The 19,332-nt window shown below is 36.3% G+C and overlaps 1 protein-coding gene across 2 annotated transcripts in view; it reads left to right on the forward strand.

Moving 5' to 3' along the window:
* Positions 1–19,332, forward strand: part of ANO3 (anoctamin 3) — a 433,470-nt gene that overhangs the window by 408,824 nt on the left and 5,314 nt on the right. For both annotated transcript variants that reach the window (XM_082476760.1, XM_082476761.1), the window contains exons 19-26: positions 656–767; positions 1,649–1,706; positions 7,728–7,825; positions 10,170–10,303; positions 11,162–11,314; positions 12,196–12,343; positions 16,200–16,280; positions 16,460–16,565. In XM_082476760.1, coding sequence (XP_082332886.1) covers positions 656–767; positions 1,649–1,706; positions 7,728–7,825; positions 10,170–10,303; positions 11,162–11,314; positions 12,196–12,343; positions 16,200–16,280; positions 16,460–16,565 — 890 coding nt within the window. The remainder of the gene's footprint in view (positions 1–655; positions 768–1,648; positions 1,707–7,727; positions 7,826–10,169; positions 10,304–11,161; positions 11,315–12,195; positions 12,344–16,199; positions 16,281–16,459; positions 16,566–19,332) is intronic.

The following is a 19,332-nucleotide window of genomic DNA, read 5'->3' on the forward strand; positions in this document are numbered from 1 at the left end:
CTCTCATCACTGTATTTTGTTGTGTTTTGTTTGTTTTGTTTTGTTTGAAAAGTTAGAAGCCGGTGTGAGTTGACAGAGTTCTTCAAATTATCTTGTCTAAATTCCTCATTTCACAGATTATAAAACTGATTACAAAGAAATGTGAAGAGACCTGCCTGAGATTACCAGCAAATTAGGTGTAAGGTTGAGATAAAAACTGGGCTCTTGTGACTGATGCAGCCCTCTTTTCTCTTTACTATTCCACTTCAGTCTGCATACAAAATATTCCTTTTTCAAAGAACCCTGTGGACAATTTAGGTCCCTATATTAAGTATAGCCAGTTTGGGTGAAAGACTGATCTAATATTTATGGTTACCTCTAAATGAAAGGAGCAGAGAGAATCCTGAATATCTTTACATCTTAATAACAAGCATCATACTCCTGTAGCTGTGGGAAATGTCTAAAGATTATCTCATTGGATCCTTTCAGCAACTCTATGGAACAGATATTATCATTCCTATTTTTACAGATGCAGACACTAGAACTCAGAGACATTGAGTGGCTCATAGAACTAGTAAATGACTGAACCAGACTTTGAACATGGGACTTCTGATTCCGTATCCATATTTCTTGTCATTTACCTCATCTATGTAAACACACCCTATGTTCCTTTTAGAATATCCTCGAACAGAATCTGAATGGGAAAACAGCTTTGCTTTGAAGATGTTCCTCTTCCAGTTTGTCAATTTAAACAGTTCTATCTTCTATATTGCTTTCTTTTTGGGGAGGTAAGTCAACTCCATAGGCATTATCTTTGCAGAATGACAGAGATTGTCAACAGTTCCACTGCCAGTTTGTTAACAGGGGTGGCAAATTCTTGTCCTCTGCTTTAGAAAACTGTCCCAATCAATCTTCACATGCTTTTTCAAATCAAAAGACTTCTCAGTACAGTGCTTCTAGCTGCCACTCCCAATTAAAGGTGGCATAAAAAAATAAAATCATATAACCGAATCACTTTTCTGTATACCTGAAACTAACACAACATTGTAAATCAACTATACTTCCATTTTTAAAAAATAAATAGATAAAACATATATGCCATCCTTGGGTTGAATTATGACTCTCCAATCATAAGTAATGGTTTTGTTAAATAAGAAAATAATTTTTATGTAACCCCAGCTTACAGTTCCTTAGTGGGGAAACATACCTATCATGATAATGTTTTTCTTTTCCCTAAATTTGCTGCAAAATATGAAAAAGAAGCATATTAAGCTACTGGTTCTGGTTTGCCATATGCTTAACACTCTGACAAGTGCCATGGAAACATACTGAAGCTAGAAACATTTTAAACTAAACCATTCAGCACATTGTATTAATATTCGTTAACTAGGTCAAGAAGACACTAAAACTCCACAGGTAAAAGTGGAAAATTTCATTCGGTTGGTTTCTCTGTACTTTCTCAACTCATTGATATTGACTTCACACATCATTTTTCCTTTTTAAGTTGGGTCCTTTGATGTGTAAGCATGACCTAAGTCAACTGTTTGGGTACAAGTTGCTCCAGAGAACACTTATGTCTCTACCCACACATGCACTTGTTGTAATGCATTAGTAAATGTTCTTCAGTCAACCCACATAAACGCTAATGAATTAAAATGGCTTTTTACAGATTTGTAGGCCATCCAGGAAAGTACAATAAACTTTTCAACCGGTGGAGACTGGAGGAAGTAAGTAATCTTGTAAGGGTGGGTGTGGGGATAGGCATGGATATGGACCAAGGACTATGGGAGGAAGAGGGTGTGGGAAGGGAGAGAAAGGGAAGGTGGAACAGGGAATTTCAGGCATGCTGAAGATGTGTTTTTGATAAAGGAGACTTCCTATGGTTTCAGAAATGAAGGAACTAAGTCTTTCCAAAAAAGAGGGTGAACTTGAAGGTTAAACCCCAAGATCCTGACCTCAGCTCTTTTTTTTTTTTTTGGAAAGCAGGAATTTGCTCATGTATTTATTTATTTTTATTTATTTATTTATTTGATTGTGCCGGGTCTTAGTTGTGGCTCGTGGCTCCTTAGTTGCAGCACATGGGCTCCTTAGTTGTGGCATGCGAACTCTTAGTTGCGGCATGCATGTGGGATCTAGTTCCCTGAGCAGGGATCAAACCCAGGTCCCCTGCACTGGGAGCCCAAACTCTTACCACTGTGCCACCAGGGAAGTCCCTCAGCTCTTTTTAATATTCCATCAAAATTATTTTTTCCATTCACAAAGCCCAGAAATTTAGCTCCAGGACTGTTTTTCTTTGGGGGAATTATTATTGTCTATTGTACTGGTTTCCAAACTTTTAAACATGCTGGGTTTCCTTTTAAGCAGGGAAAATTTAGTCCAAAAGAAATCTTACTTCAAATACTAATTTATAAATATATAGGTATATCTTCAAAGTCTCATATTTCTTTATTGATTTATTATATGTATGTCATGGAAACAAAATGTCTAGGAATAATATCTCTCTATCACAGTGTAAGAATATTTTATATTTTCACTGAGACTGACAAATTGTCCTCCCAAATGCCATGCTCTACCTATAGAGTATGAATTTACTTTTCAGACTTTTGCCAAGAGAAACATTTTAATTTTTACCAATAATCCAAAGGATATCTTCTTTTGATTTCAGTTCCTTTAATTACAAGTGAAATGGAGAATATTTTTCATGTGTTTGTGGACATTTTATACTTCTGTGTGTGTATTATTCCTGTTTATTTTCATTAAACAGTTTTTCTGTTTTAATAATTTAAAAACAAAAAAAATTAGACTCTAATCTTTCATATTTGCTGCAGACATGTTTCCATTTTCTTGTATATAGTTTAGTTTTGTTTTGATATATTTTTTACAAAACTATATAGCATTTTCTAATCAAAATATTACTGTTGTTAATGGTTTGGGGAATTTGTATCATGACAAAAAAAAATGTATTCTCCATTCAGGAAATTTTAAAAATTCACATTTAAAAAAAAAAACATTTTATTTATTTATTTTTGGCTGTGTTGGGTCTTCATTGCTGCGTGTGGGCTTTTTCTAGTTGCGGCGAGTGGTGGCTACTCTTCGTTGCGGTGCCTGGGCTTTCTCATTACGGTGGCTTCTCTTGTTGTGGAGCCCGGGCTCTAGGCGCACGGGCTTCAGTAGTTGTGGCACCTGGGCTCAGTAGTTGTGGCTCACAGGCTCTAGAGCGCAGGGTCAGTAGTTGTGGCGCACGGGCTTAGTTGCTCCGCGCATGTGGGATCGTCCTAGCCCAGGGCTCAACCCATGTCCCTTGCATTGGCAGGCGGATTCTTAACCACTGTGCCACCAGGGAAGCCCAAAATTAACATGTATTTTTAGCTAATGTTATTTTTTTTAAATACTGATACCTTTGGCCCATTGGAAGTTTATTTTGGTGTAAAGAGTAATCAAGATCCCCCCATGCCTAATTGGCAGGCACACATTTAATAAATAAATGTAATAAATACATTTTTTCATTCGGCAAAATGAGACTGTAAGATTTTTTATATTCTACATCTTGAAATTTCTGGACTCTGTTCAGTCTCATTGTCAGACTGTTTATTCCTTGTCTAGTTCAAAATTGTTTTAATTATTCTAATGTAAAATCCAATTTAATTTGTGGCAGCATTAGTAGGAGGTCATAATTTAGAGAGAGGCTAAGAAAAGATTACCTGAGAAATAGGAGACATTCCTAGTCTCTATCTAAAAAGTCCCCAAAACTCAGGGCCTCTCTCATTAATGTTGTCTCCCCAGAGTCTTCTAAAAGTTTATTGGAATACATGGAGAAAGCCTAAAAATCCCAAAGAACATATGCTTTATATCACAGAAAACTGGGCTCAAATGTTAATATTGCTGATTATTCATTCTTTGTCCTTAATTTAACCTCTCTGAATATCTGTCTTCTCATCTGTGAACTGGCAATAGTAACACTTAGGTTGCAAAGCTGTTAATAAATAAGAGATAATTTGCATAAGACAATTAGCACAGTCCCTGGACTGCAGGAGGAACTCTATAAATTGTAACTGATGTTTATCTATGCTCTGTCTCTACAGCCACCTGGGTATTATTCTATTGGTCAGAGATCAACTAAGGCCTTTCATAGTCCCAGGCCTCCTGAAAGTCCCCAAATCAGACTTGCAGCTTTCTTTCATAGCCCAGAAGTATGACTATATCTGCTAAACGGTCTGCAGCTACCCAAATGGGGGGAAAGAAGCAAGGCTTACTTTTTCCAAGAGTGTTCAGTGGAGTTAGCAAGGGTAGTGTGGGCAACAGTGTAGTCACGCGCAGGTAGATCTGCATATTGATGCCATTTTAGTGGCTGCTAGCACCAATAATTTTGTTTAATTGGGTACTCTTAATTGTGAAATTATTGGAATTCATGATTCTTCTCTGAAAGTATCAGGGGAATAATTATAATACTAATGTCAGGAAAAATATTTCATAACCATCCTAGATATTTTCCACAATACATATGACATAGATCGTAGCCATATTTTCCAACAAAGGATTATTTATTTTGAAAAAAACTCAGTGAAATAAAAATATGGGTTTGTGATAGACCCTAGAAATCCTGGAAGTGTAGATAGAAAAAGTATACATGATGGAAGATAAGAATTGACCCTCTGAATTCAATCATGCAGCAAGCATTTATTGACACATATTCTACCCTAGGTCTCTGCTGGGTAATATGTGGTGTACAGATGAAGAAGTCTCTTTCCTTCCTTTGATGATGTTAATAGTCTTGAAGAAAAGAACATAACCATGATCTGTAACAAATATTTTGTCTTTGGAATCTGACAGTATACATTCTAATTTTGCTGCACCTGAATGCATGATCTTAGTATCTCTACGTCTCAATTTTTTTAATGTGCAAATTGTGATAAGACTGGCCATCTCAGTAATATTGGCCATAGGTGGATTAAATTGGATCATGCATGTAAAATCCCTGGCATAAATAATGGTAGCCATTATAAAGAAAGGAAAAAAGTACTACAATTTTATTTAGAACATTTACGAACTGGCTATACTGGACTTCCCTCATACTATGCCATATAATATCTCATATATGTAAATCTGTGTAAAATGTTAATAATAGGTAATATTTAATGAGTGTTTACTATATGCCAGCACATTCCAGCAATTGGTTCTAAGTGTTCTACATATATTAATGCATTTAATCCTCACAACAATTCTGTTATTACACTCATGTTACTGATGAGAAAACAGAAGCTTAGAGAAGTTACATAATTTACCTAAAATTATTGAAACATACCTATAAATTGATGAAGTCATCAATTTGATATCAATTTGATTCTGGCAGTCTAGAGTTCATGTTCTGATCACTGCGCTTTCCAGCCACCATTGGGATAGCATATTGCCACAGTGGAGAATCTAATAAAAATTGGTGTTGGTACAAGACCGCTGAATGATTGCTGGCTCCTACACGTAAATTGGATTTAGAGTAAACATACTAGAGTGGATCAAGTGAAAGGAATAGGGTATTGGAGTCTGATAGTTCTGTCTGCCACTTAGCTTCATTATCTACAAAATAGAGATATTAACACCCATGTCACCAGACTCTCATGAGGAGCAAATGAGAAAAATATGTGAAGGCACCCAGCTTTGGGTTGTCCATGGTCATATAAATTTGAATGGTGCAATGGGAATGAAAGCCTGGGTCTCCTGCACATTCATCCATGCCCTTTACTCATTCTAAGTATAGACTTTATACCGAATGAGTTTTAGAGTAATGAAGGACTGGATTTAGCTCAAAGGAATCATTATGTGAGGAGGCAGATCCACTGAAACTGTTGGATCTCTTTCTGTACCCTGTAAATCAAACTACAAAGTCATCAAGGCTCAATTTCAACAAAATTGTAAATGGTCTTTCATCCAGCCTCCCCGCTTTGGCCTACCATTGTGGAGGGTGATCCAGTCACATGGCTCTATGATGGTCTTCTTTTTAACTTCCCGCGTAATAACAGGCTTTGCTAAAACAACCCTTCAAGGCAATGAACACATTTGGTAAATAGAATTCATCCTTAGCATTATGTAAAAGAGCAATGGATGAGGGTACAGGAGACCAAAGCTTTCATTCCCACATCCCCAGTAGTTAGCATTGCATGATCTTGGACAAGTTAATTTGCCTCTGTGAGTCTCTCTACAAAAATGAAGAGTTTCAGCTTGCAACTGTGATCTGTGATCTGACTCTGTAGCTTAGTAATTATTCTGCCTCAGACAGTCTACCAAACCCACTTATGGTATATATGTAGCAGAGTTCAGGGGGTCCTAAATTCAGAAGGAGCATGCTTGGATAGGAGACATGAAACTTCTCCACACAATAAAAATTATCACTGGCAAACCCTCTCTCTGGCTCAGATTAGGGAGTTTTAAGTTACTGGGCTGGAAACAGAAAAGCAGGCTCTTTGTGTCCTAAGTATTTGTTCCCTTTGAAGTCCCAGTGGTACTGATTTGATAGAAATAGGAACTGTAGATCAAAGCTATAGACACCATCATCCTTACGAGCAGGACATGAACCCATTTCCAAAGAAAAAGACCCACGCTTTCCTACCCAAATATCTTCTATAGTGCAAAGTTTTCAAGCAAAACACATTGATTGCAATTTTCATTGGAATCACACTTTTGTTTGTGTGGGTTTCTAATGCTGTTACTGAGCATCTGAAAAAGCAGAGGAGCACAGAGAAGGCAACATTGGGATCATGCTGACAAACTATTTTGTGGCATACTTTTATCACTTAAAATACATTATAATATATGTAGATACTCCCTCTCCAGGAGATAAGGGAAAATGAGTAACTTTGCAGTAGAAACACTTGGCAAATACTATATTAACCAAGTGATGAAGGTTAATATCACTAGTGATGTCATGTGGATACCATGTGGCCCTGATGGGATGTGATGGAAATGGCACTTTACCTCTGTGCCCTGCCTCCATTCTTAAAGCACATAACCCCAGTCTAAATATGTGAAAACATCAGACAAACCCAGATTTGGGGATTTTCCACAGGGTGCTGGTCCAGCAGTACTCAGAATTGTTAAGGACATGAAAATCTGAGAAACTGTCTAGACCAGAGGTGACTGGGGGGAACATGACAAATAAATGCTATGGGGTATCCCACGTTGCGTCCTGGAGCTGGTGAAATCTAAGTAAAGTCTGGAATTTGGTTAATAGCAATGTACTAATATCGACTTCTTAACTTTGACAATAGACCTTGGTAATGTAAGGGGCAATGGAGGGAATTGGGGGAGGGCTGCATGGGCACTCTCTGTACTATGTTTGTAAATTTTCTGCAAATTTAAAATCAGTCTGAGACAAAAAGCTGATTTTTAAAAATATAAACATTTTGTCATAGAATTAAATATTTTGCTATCACCTGATTGTTAATAGATATGTAGTATTCCAGAGCATTCATTAAATGTGATCATGCCTAGCACAGAGCTTGGCAGTACTAAGTGCTCATTAAAAGTTAGATTTTTTGGTTATTGCTGTTATAATTTTGATCAATATTCCAATGTATATTACTGAAAACTTCCCTATCAGATAGCCTCATATGCGCTATTTCTTCCCTGTTTTTATTCTCATTATGCATTGATATAAGGTGCCCTGGCTTTAGAATTTGCTGTACAATTTGAATGTGGGGGTGTTTAAGGCAACCTAGAAGAGCAAGATCATTAATGCTCTTGTTGTTCTGTTTCAGTGTCATCCTAGTGGCTGTTTGATAGACCTTTGCCTCCAGATGGGAGTTATCATGTTTTTGAAGCAAATATGGAACAATTTCATGGAACTGGGATACCCGTGAGTACTTAATTTTTTTTTTTAACATCTTTATTGGAGTATAATTGCTTTACAATGGTGTGTTAGTTTCTGCTTTATGACAAAGTGAATCAGCTATACATATACATATGTTCCCATATTTCTTCCCTCTTGCATCTCCCTCCCTCCCACCCTCCGTATCCCACCCCTCTAGGTGGTCACAAAGCACCAAGCTGATCTCCCTGTGCTATGTGGCTGCTTCCCACTAGCTATCTATTTTACGTTTGGTAGTGTATATATATGTCCATGCCACTCTCTCACTTTGTCCCAGCTTACCCTTCCCCCTCCCCGTGTCCTCAAGTGAAATACTGACATAGAAGGACCCTGAATGCCCACTTTTACATCTGTTAAAATATATTATCCTTTAGAATACAGTGAAATAGAGTGTATTTAAAACATTGTGGTATGGAAGCATTGAGGCCTAATTAATTTATAAACATTATAATTTTGAGGAATTTCCTGACTATGGGGAAAGAACTGGTTAGTTGATTAATGATATAAATAACTTAGGCTCAGTCATCAAATTATACCATGTTTCTTTCTCCTCCTTGGCCCTTAAGTAGCATCAGGATATTCCTGAGCAGAGACCTGGGGGTTGGAGAGGTGATATTAACCCAGTGCATCAGACTGAGAAATTGTGGAGACCTGGTACAGATTCCTTTTCTGCCTCTTGCTAAAGATGCTTATAACCTACTTACCTCTCTGAGACATTTTTTTAAATTTGTAAACTAAAGGATTTATAAAGATTAAATGAGATGACCCAATGGTATTTAAACCTTCATCAATAAATGACAGAAGCTTTTTGTGAAGAGATGTTTACACAAATCCTCAATAGCAAAACAGATTAAAATGAATCTCTTCTAAATGAAGGGAGAATAGGCATGGAGGTTTGGGAAGCCCAGTCCATTTTTCATATTCCTTTCTATCTTTGGCTTACCTCTTTGAAACATAAAGTTTGAGGAACATAATTTGAAAATATTTGAGTAAATTAGGTATCAAGTGCCTAGCACAGGATCTGACGTGGTGTGGGTACTTCATAGGCACAGTCAAGATGGTGTAGTAGTCATTGTAATATTAAGAATAATTCTTGTTGTTATTATTATCTATGTACTTCTGTACATACCATGCACTTTGGACATCACATTTTCACGATGGCCTTGCCCAAGAGGTGAGCCTGGATTTTGTATATCAAATCCCAAGGGTACCATGGCAAATGACATCCTGGTGGGGTTTTCCCAACAGCTGGACGAAGGCCTTTCTGAAGAAACTCTAGCAGGAGTGAACCAGTCCCTAAAGCAATGATTTTTAAACTTTTAAAGCACAATTCTCTTTCCTCAAGTAAAATCTTAAGCAGACTGAAATAAATAAAATATAAGCAAGCAGGCTTTCCATTCCCAACCCCCTTTTTCATCTTCACGAGGCTCCAGAAGAAACCTCCATGGGGCACACATTGAAGCGCTACCTGATGTTTTGATCTAACTATGGTGGTTCTTCCAACCCCCACTGAAGCTCTAGGTCCATGATTAATTAAAATTGAGAGTTGTGTACTGTTCATTGAGTCCTGTGAGATTCACCTTATCCTAGAGATAATTTTTATCTAACTCTTAAGATAATTCATTACCCAGAAGTCTACAATATTTGCATACCAGGATATTTCTAAGTCGTATAATTTCAAGACTGCCCCTGGGTTAGGGAAAGAGTGTTGCTACTTCCTTTCCAAGTCTGATAAATGGACTGAGACACAGATTCATTACCTGTAAATTATTGTTCACTATAGAAGCAGAGTGTAATCGCTTGAACCCTTCATATTTATAAACTCAGAGAAGTGAAGTGACTTGCTAAAAGCCACACAGCTAATGCATTGTAGGGTGAGGACTAGAAACTACATCTCTTGAAACTCTAGGTAGGGCTCAGTTATCTAATGTGAAACATGATTTTACTCATGTTCAGAGAGCATAGCCCAGAAGATTTGGAAGGAAGGGCTCAGATCCAATCACAACAGGCAGCATAAGAGTTTAGGTATTTATATAGGTGGGGTAGGGGAAGGAATCACAGAAATGAGTATTTGTCTAATCAATATCAGAAAGCACCTAGTATATGGGAGGATCAACTCTTTGATAACTATGTAGATGTTTATAGGGTCTAGGAAGTCTGAGGCCTCTTCCTCCTTGCTAAATTTAAAGTTGAGACCATGCAAAGATCCCCCCATTTCCCAGGCATTCTTAGTGTAGTCCCAAGGTAGTTGGAGTTTCTCTTTTCTTAATACACTATAAATTGTTTACCAGGTGCTTAAATATGAGCTTAAAAGGCCTTTGTCTTGATGCAGGTTGATCCAGAACTGGTGGTCACGACATAAAATCAAGCGGGGTATACAAGATGCTTCCATACCTCAGTGGGAAAATGATTGGAATCTACAGCCCATGAATATTCACGGACTGATGGATGAGTACTTAGAAATGGGTATGGAAAGAACCTTCTGCAAAGCTATTTGACCTTCTTGATACTTTTTTCTACTTCACTCAGGCTCTGATTCAAGAGAGAAAACCATCTCTCTCCTTTCCAATCCCAAGCATTCTAAAACACATTTGTACCTTTATCTCAGCAGAGCTAGAGAAGATATTAAAGCAGTACCCTTGGAAGGCTTATGCATTTTGTCCTGTCAACCATAACGTTTGACCAAAATGAAAGCACCTACCTTTTGAGCAAATATTTTAAAGGAACAAAATAAAGCAAAACCCATTCCTATGTTAAGAAATGTATCAGCCCACCCAAATAAAGCAATAATTCTTTCTCACAATAAACATTTGCACAGACCCAGTCTGAGTCTTGAGTCCTCAAGAAGCTTACTTATTTATATTACAAAAATAAGGATTCCCATTCCAACTGTTAAGATCACTGCATGTTGTTTTGACATTTGCTTTTGTTCTCTGGCCCTCAGTTTTCTCATCTATAAAAAGAGAGGACAAGATTAGGTCTCCTTCTTCCCTTCTAGGACTAAGCATTTTTCTTCAAGTCCTTTTCTGATGTTTTTCTTCCTTCATGCTGCATGGCATAGAGGTGAAAGGCTCATAGACTTTCAATCTATTGAGATCTGAGTTTGAATGCAGGTTTTAACATTTTTCATACATCTAGCCAGTTTACTTAACATGTATGAGCTACAGTTTTCTCAACTGTAAAGTGGGATAAGCATGCTTACTTTGTAGGGATGTTGAAAGGATTAAAGGCAATCTATGTAAAGATGCCTAATATGGCACAAAAAAAGCACTCAATAAATGATACTGTTTATATTACCGATTTTCTAACCCTCTCCCTTTACAGTTTTGCAGTTTGGTTTTACCACCATCTTTGTTGCGGCTTTTCCTCTGGCCCCTCTTTTGGCTTTGTTAAACAATATCATTGAAATCAGGCTGGATGCGTACAAATTTGTCACCCAGTGGCGGAGGCCTTTGCCAGCCAGAGCAACCGACATAGGTAAGATTCAGCAAGTACATGATTTTTGCATTGCTAACGCCAAGTGGTGGCTTGATCTTACTTAGCACAATGTGGGTTTCTATTGCTGGAGCTCCCTTCCAGCCATAACAAAACTGTTTTCATTAACTAAAGAATGAAATGAGAGTAAGTTTAGTTATAACTCTTAGTTGAGAGTAAGTTCATACTGAACATGCTATTTCATAAACTTATTTGTAACTGAAAAGGATCTCATATATCCCTTTCCAGAGCTTATTTTTTCATTCCATTATTTTTTAAAGTTAACTTTAATCCTATTTGAAACATCAGTTTTGACCATAATCAATAGTCTATTGATACTATATACAATTTCAAAAGCTTTTTTGTGTATCTATATGATGCCCGATTGGCCTCTTAAGAAGTAGAAAATGTCAACTAGTGATTTCCAGGTCTTGACACTAAACTAGTTTTACTTTTTCGTATTTTTACATTAAAAAGGTAGCTGACAAAGATAAAGGCAAAACCCATAGTGAACACAGATATTTCAGAGTTCACACAATGATGTAGAACTTTATTTTTATAGGTTTGAGTACCTCATCAAGTTCTATACATAGGCTTTGAAGAATCTTAAGCAGCTGTGTCCATATCTCATTGGTACAGACATGAACCAGTTCCTAACGATATTTTAATTTTCAAATCTCTCTACATGGTGTCTACCTCCCCTCTATGGAAAAGTATTCAATAGCTGTAATATCTGTAGTGAGATACATACCATCCTAAGAAAGTAAATAATGGACAGAGCCGTGGTTCCAACATAACTAAAACATTTTTTCCAAATTAAGGTTGATTAAAGGGTTTTAACTTTTTCTCTTTTTACTCACTATCTTTAATCTTTCTCCTACTAGGTATCTGGTATGGAATTCTTGAAGGAATTGGTATATTGGCTGTGATTACCAATGCGTTTGTAATTGCTATTACATCTGATTACATCCCACGTTTTGTCTATGAATACAAATATGGCCCCTGTGCAAATCATTTTGAATATAGTGAAAGGTAAGGTTGAAATGTACACATTTTTTATTTGTAATTAAAATGGGAACTTATTGGGAAGCTTTGTTCTGTGACCATTAAGGGTAATGTTTCTGATCATTGTGTTTATGTGTTTATTAGATGGAATCAAGTGGGATAAAAAGGGCAACAGTGTTTTTTACAGCAAATAATTTTAGAGTCTATGATTTTCTGTGTAAATGCATCACTGGTATTAAAATGTTAAAAACATTTTAATGTATTTAGAAGTTAAATTTAGAACTAGAAGAGACCTTTGAAAGAATCCAATGCAATATTTTTTCTATATAGATGGGAAATTGAGGCCTATACTAGTTAAATTACTGAAGGGAATTAAGCTAGTTTGTGGGGATATACAGAATATGAAGAAACTCTCAGCTATGTGACTAGAGATTTTTCTAAAGGAATTTACTGCTAGAGATTTTAAGCATGCAGAAAATGATACCCTAGACCTGTCTCCTTTTTCTTTTTTGTTAAAATTTAAATCAACACTTGAGAACAGGGTTTCTCAACCTCTGCACTATTGACGTTATAGACCAGATAATTCTATTTTTGAGGAGGAGGGGTGTCCTGTGCATCGTAGGATGTTTAGCAGCAATCTTGGCCTCTACCCAGTGGATACCAAGAGCAACCTCCCTGCTCCCCGACTTGTGACAACCAGAAATGTCTCCAGACATTGCCAAATGGTCCCTGGGGGACAAAGTCACCCAGTTTAGAACCACTGCCTTAGGGGATATGAGTTTTTCAGATCTTTCCTTCTTGAAAGCTTGAAGAATGCAAGGGAGCACTGGACTTGGAGACAGAGAGAAACTGGAGTTTTTAGCTGGAGGTTAGCCTTAGGTGTGGAAGTAGTGATAGGAAATAAAGTAGTGATAAGAGAAGCTGTGTCTCCTCCTTCCTTCAGGAGCAGCCCTGGGCATGCATCTTATCTAGATGCAGGACGTGTGCCCGAGCAAGCAGAGCCCTGGTTTAGGATGAAATCAGCCCTTAGTTCTGCAGATGAACTCATTTGTCTCAGAACACTGCAGTGCCTTTCTGAACACAAATGTACGTCTCAATTTTTCAAAGAGAGGTAATAAAGGCAGGAGATTTTCTTTTATATATTGGAGTCTTGTCAAGAGATTTTAACTTGCAGTCAAACTCCCAAGATTTAAGTGCTAACTTTGCCTTTTACTAAAAGGCACATCATCAATCTGGACCTATGTTTAAGAAATGGTGCCTGAGGTAACATTTTATGAACTGTAAAACACTAAACAGATATAAATTGGTTTTTAGTATTAATAGTGAAAACCACAAAAGTCTCTTTTTTCTTTATTCAAAATATTCTAGAAGCAGATTTTAATGGTTTAAAATATGTAGGCTCGCTTGGCAGCCCTCTTCCTTACAGGCATTATTTGTTGGTGTCTTTACTGTCACCTAGTGGCAGGTGAAAATGAGATTGGATGGGTATAAGCTCTGTTCACATTCCAGGTACTGACTTTTCACGTGGATAGCACCTGACCCCTTCTCCATTCCATTAGCAGTGACTAGGGATGTAGAATCATTTCAAGAAGAGATGTGGAGGACTTATGTGAGTTTGAAACCACACATTCATAGGGGCTTCCTGGTATTTAATTTTCTCCAGGTACGTTTAGCAGCTAAACTGGGGTAAATTCATTCAGATTGGAAATTTTCAGAGCAAGGGGGCAAAATGACAAGGTGGCAACGGAGAGGATGATACTGGCAAGAGAGCAGCTGAAATGATAAGTTATGAGGTCTAGGATGGCCAGGGAGGGGAGTGAAGTTGAAGTCAGTGTGGCCCTGTAATTAAAATTTGGGGTTTAGAATAAGATAAATGGGCACTTGAATCCAGTCTCTAACAACGCTGTGTTCTGGGCAGTGGTTCTCAACCTATGGCCTGCATATCTCCTTCAGGGTCCATGAGGTCAATACTATTTTCATAATAATACTAAGATACTATTTGCTTTTTTCACCACATTGACATATGCACAGATGGTACAAAAGCAGTGGTGGGATAAAATTTTCTGGTGGCTTTGCATCACTCAAGGCAGTGGCACCAAAAAATACTAGTAATGATTCTATTTCTCACCACTCTACATTCACCATTTTTAAAATGCCAGTAAGAAATTTCAGAATGTCTTTGATGAAGCAGTAATAATTATTCATTTTACCAAACCTCCACCCTTGAATAAATGTCTTCTCAATATTCTATTCGACAAAATGCAGAGTGCGCATAAAGCGCTTCTGCTGCATCCTAACGTGTGATGAGAGTGTCAAAGAAAAGTGCAAACTTTTGGAGCTGCAAACTAAAGAAACTTTTTTTTTTAACATGAAATAAAATTGTCAGACAAGCTATGAATATTCAGACTTGGGTATTTAGCAAACACTCTTTTACAGAATGCACAAAACTAGCTTGTCATTTTAAGGAAAATAATTGACAATATTTGTTGAGCTTTAAAGGTTCCCCGTACTTATAGGTGTTTTTTTATTTTTCTGATAAAAGTCAGTGACAATATTAACAATTGTGCTTTTTCGTGGTCTATAGTAAAAATATATCAACATTTGGAAAATCTGCATAATTCAGGGAACACATGTTCTCCAAATGGCCCCAATTTGATGTTACAAAATCATGCATGGATAAATGACGAATTCAAAGTACAAGATAGACCTATGGATTTTAATGCAAAATCCATATGGAACAATGCAAATGAAAGTTCAGTTACACGAAGATTCCACCTTACAACTAAACTTTAAGAAATGACCACAGGTAGAGCTTTGGTGTAATATCAAAGAAAAATATTGACATTTATCTGAAATGATATTAAAATAGTCTTCCTTCTTCCAACTACTTGTCTGCATGAGACCAGATTTTCTACTTACCCTTCAACCAAAACAACATATTGCAATAGATTTAATGCAGGTATGAGTATCCAGCTGTCTTCTATTAAGGCAGGCATTAAGGTGTTTGCAAACACGTAAATCAGTGTCATTCTTCTCACTACGTTTTTTTTCTTTTGGAGTACATAACTATTTTTCAAATGTGTTATTTATATTATTTGAATGGATGTGATAGTTATTTTAAATGAATGAACATAAATTTCTATTTCAATTTCTAATGTGGTAAATATCAATAGATATACCCCTATGCAAAAAGCTCCTTGAGATCCTCAACGGCTTTTTTAAATGTAAAGGGTATCTGAGACCAGAAATTTTGACAATTATAGGCCTAGAGAAAGTCATTTAGTCTCTGTAAATCTTAGTTCTTTTATCTATGTGGTGAAGATAATAATATACATGTTCTAAGGCTACTGTAAAACTTAACCCTGATCACAGTTTAATACCTAACCATCAGAGTAGGGAATTTTGCCTTTTTTGTTTACTGTTGAATACCAAGCATCCAGAATTGTTCTAACAAATTATCGGTCCTCCATAAATATGTATTGAATAAGTTAATAAATTACAAATAAACATGTTTATCAATTGGCTGATTATAATTATCCAAATCATGTTACATGTTTATATATATTTATGCAGTTTCAATGCATAGGAAGTAATTACCACAATGCCTAGTGCCTAGTTAACACTTAATAAAACATAAGCCAAATGATAAGGCAAAATAGAAACTATTGGAGGGAAAGGGCAGGCAAGAGTCTGTCTCATTAAGGCATAATCACAGATGTAATGGGAGTCAGAGAATAGAATCAGAGAGCTGAGTTGCTGGGAGTTTATAATTATAATGAAAGACGTAATGGCACTTATTAAATCTTATCATTTGTAATGAAGGAATTGGACTAGAAATTCATGAATCTCTGAATCACATATGCTTTCTTTTCTTTTCTCCCAGTTGTTTAACAGGATATGTCAACAATAGCCTATCCTTCTTTGACCTGAGTGAGCTTGGCATGGGAAAATCTGGTTATTGCAGGTATTTACTTATAAATTATAGTTATCTTTTCTTTTTGCTTTCACCATTCTGTCTCCTCCCTTCAACATGCTAATGGGCCCATTTAAACTGTCATTTTGGAGTTCTGGCAAATTAAGAACATTTGGGGCCTCCTCATTTTGGTCTCTGTTCTTCAAATTCTTTGTTTTTGTGGATTTTAGGTACCGAGACTACAGAGGTCCTCCTTGGAGTTCCAAACCCTATGAATTTACCCTACAATACTGGCATATCCTCGCTGCTAGATTGGCCTTCATTATTGTGTTTGAGGTTAGTCACAGGCTGATAAAATTACTCTAGGTAAACGCTTTTCTGACTGATATATTAGTTGCCTTTTTTTTTTTTTTAAAGATTTATTTTTTATTTATTTATTTTTGGCTGTGTCGGGTCTTAGCTGCGGCACGAGGGATCTTCGTTGAAGCATGTGGGCTCTTCATTGCAGTGCACAGGCTTCTCTCTAGTTGTGGTGTGCAGGTTTTCTCTCTCTAGTTGTGACTCGCAGGTTCCAGGGCACGTGGGCTCTGTAATTTGTGGCACGCAGGCTCTCTAGTTGAGGCTCGTGAGCTCATTATTTGCAGCGTGCGGCCTTACTTGCCCCGCAGTATGTGGGATCTTAGTTCCCCGACCAGGGATCGAATCGAACCAGTGTCACCTGCATTGCAAGGCAGATTCTTTACCACTGGACCACCAGGGAAGTCCCTAGTTGCCTTTTTGAAGTCAGTTTCTCACTGACTTCCAAAACAGGACTTGAGTATGTCCCTGTAAAAGGTTCAGATACAAGGAAACCACTATGACATGCAAAAAAGCAAGAACTGAATAATGTATGTTAAAGAGTATTTATATCAGAAAACTAGGATAATCTCTAGGTCCACGGGTGGACCTAGAGATTATCATACTAAGTGAAGTAAGCCAGACAGAGAAAGACAAATATCATATGATGTCACTTATTTGTGGAATCTATAAAAATGATACAAATAAACATTTACAAAACAGAAACAGACTCTCTGACATAGAAGACAAACTTATGGTTACCAAAGGGGAAAGGGGAGGGATAAATTAGGAGTTCGGGATTAACATATACACACTACTATATACAAAATAGATAACCAAAAAGACCTACTGTGTAGCACAGGGAACTATATTTTGTAATAACCTATAAGGGAAAAAAATCTGAAAAAAAATAGATATATATGTATGTATAACTGAATCACTTTGCTTTACACCTGAAACTAATACAACATTGTAAATCAACTCTACTTCAACTTAGTTTTGAGCCTCCTAATAACCAAATTTAAAAAGGAAAGGTTGGTTTTCATCATCTAACAAAAGAACCCATATTTATTCATCGGGGTGGAGAGACTTATTTTCTGAACAATCAGCTCTAATTATAGTTGATCATGTGTATTTGTACAGCAACAGTGCATAATTCAATAAATTATGCCTGAGAACACTTTTATAAAACGTGCACAGATTTTGATGATCAGAGTCATGCAATAATTTTAGATTGTAGTCTGTGAAGAAATTTTGGAGAAGCTACAGTATTATTGCCTTGCTTAAAATATAACCAGCTTGATACAGTAAAGAACTTAGCACTGGAATATATTGAGTATCTATTCACTAAGGTCTATGGAAAAACTTTAAATGCATCTGTTTCCTATGGCCAAAATTATGGAGAGAAAAAGATAGCCATACATAAAACTTTTTTGCATATGAAATAAGGTTTAATCCAGGACTAAATTCTATTATTTAGTGACTCTATGGGCCTATAAAAATGTCTCCTGATGAAGCTTGACTTTCTATTTTATTACAGGTAGCAAAAGAGTTTAAAGCATATTTCCAATCCAATGATTCCAAAAAGTCTTTTTTATTGTGTGTGTTAAAATGTACACTTTTTTCTTCTTCATCTTCTTTTGGAGCTCAGGTAGAAAGACTTAATCAAATGCCTCAATTAACAGCAACCTACCATCATGGATCCATTAAGCCCAATGATTCCTTTTTTTTTTTTTCCTCTTCATTCCCCATTACCCACCCACTCCAAAAGCGCCCACTGTCTTTTCTTCTGTGGAAGATTTTCCACATCTTTATTTGAATATATGTTTGTTTATAAGTATATTGAATATATATGTGTGTGTATATATATATATATAGTATTATTTTAAGTATTCTTTTTCAAAATTACCTCAATGGTATTATGTAATAATTCATTTTTATCTCTTACCCATTATACTTTTTCAGATCTAGAGAGACATCTATCCATGAGATTTATAATTTCTTTTGTCTATTTATGATATTTCATCAAAATTAAATACCATATTCTCCTAAGGATAGGTGCTTAGACCTACAATAATTCTCTCTACCTCAATAAATCTTTTATTAAGAATCTTGGGCATGTTACCTTGTAAACATATTTAAGGGTTTTTAAGGAGTATTTTACTCAGGTGTGGAATTGTTAGTTTATACACATACTCGGTTTCATGTAATACCAACAGATTGCTCTTCAAAATTCTCTTGGATTTTCACCAGATTTTCATAGGATCTGAATTTCTAACATTTTGCAGTTGTATAACAGTAAGGTAATATTTTGCTCTAATTTTTTTTGTTTTAGTCTGTTTACTAATGACACTGACCATCACTTTTAGTACTAGAAAGCCATTTGGGCTTCATTTTTTTGTAAATTTATAACCTTGATCCATTTTTGGTTGAGTCACCAAATTTTACGATTTCCTTATATATTCTACATATTAATCTTCACCAGTTATATACATAGCAGATACCTTTTCCTTGTCCATAACCTATTAACTTTATCTGTAAACAGATAATGTTCAATTTTGATGTAGTCAAGCGCATCATTGTTTTCCTTTTATGGTTTGTGCTTATTTTGTATAACTTATTTAGGACATTTTCCTTATCTCCAGTTCAAAAAGATATTCTACTACATTTTTTACTATTAACTTTACAGTCTTACCTCTCACATGTCTTTAATACCAGGAGTTTTTATAGAGTCTGAGGGAAACGGTTATTCTCCATACAGTGAAAT

This window comes from Balaenoptera physalus (genome assembly GCF_965194825.1).
Source record: "Balaenoptera physalus genome assembly, chromosome: 10".
NCBI lineage: Eukaryota > Metazoa > Chordata > Mammalia > Artiodactyla > Balaenopteridae > Balaenoptera > Balaenoptera physalus.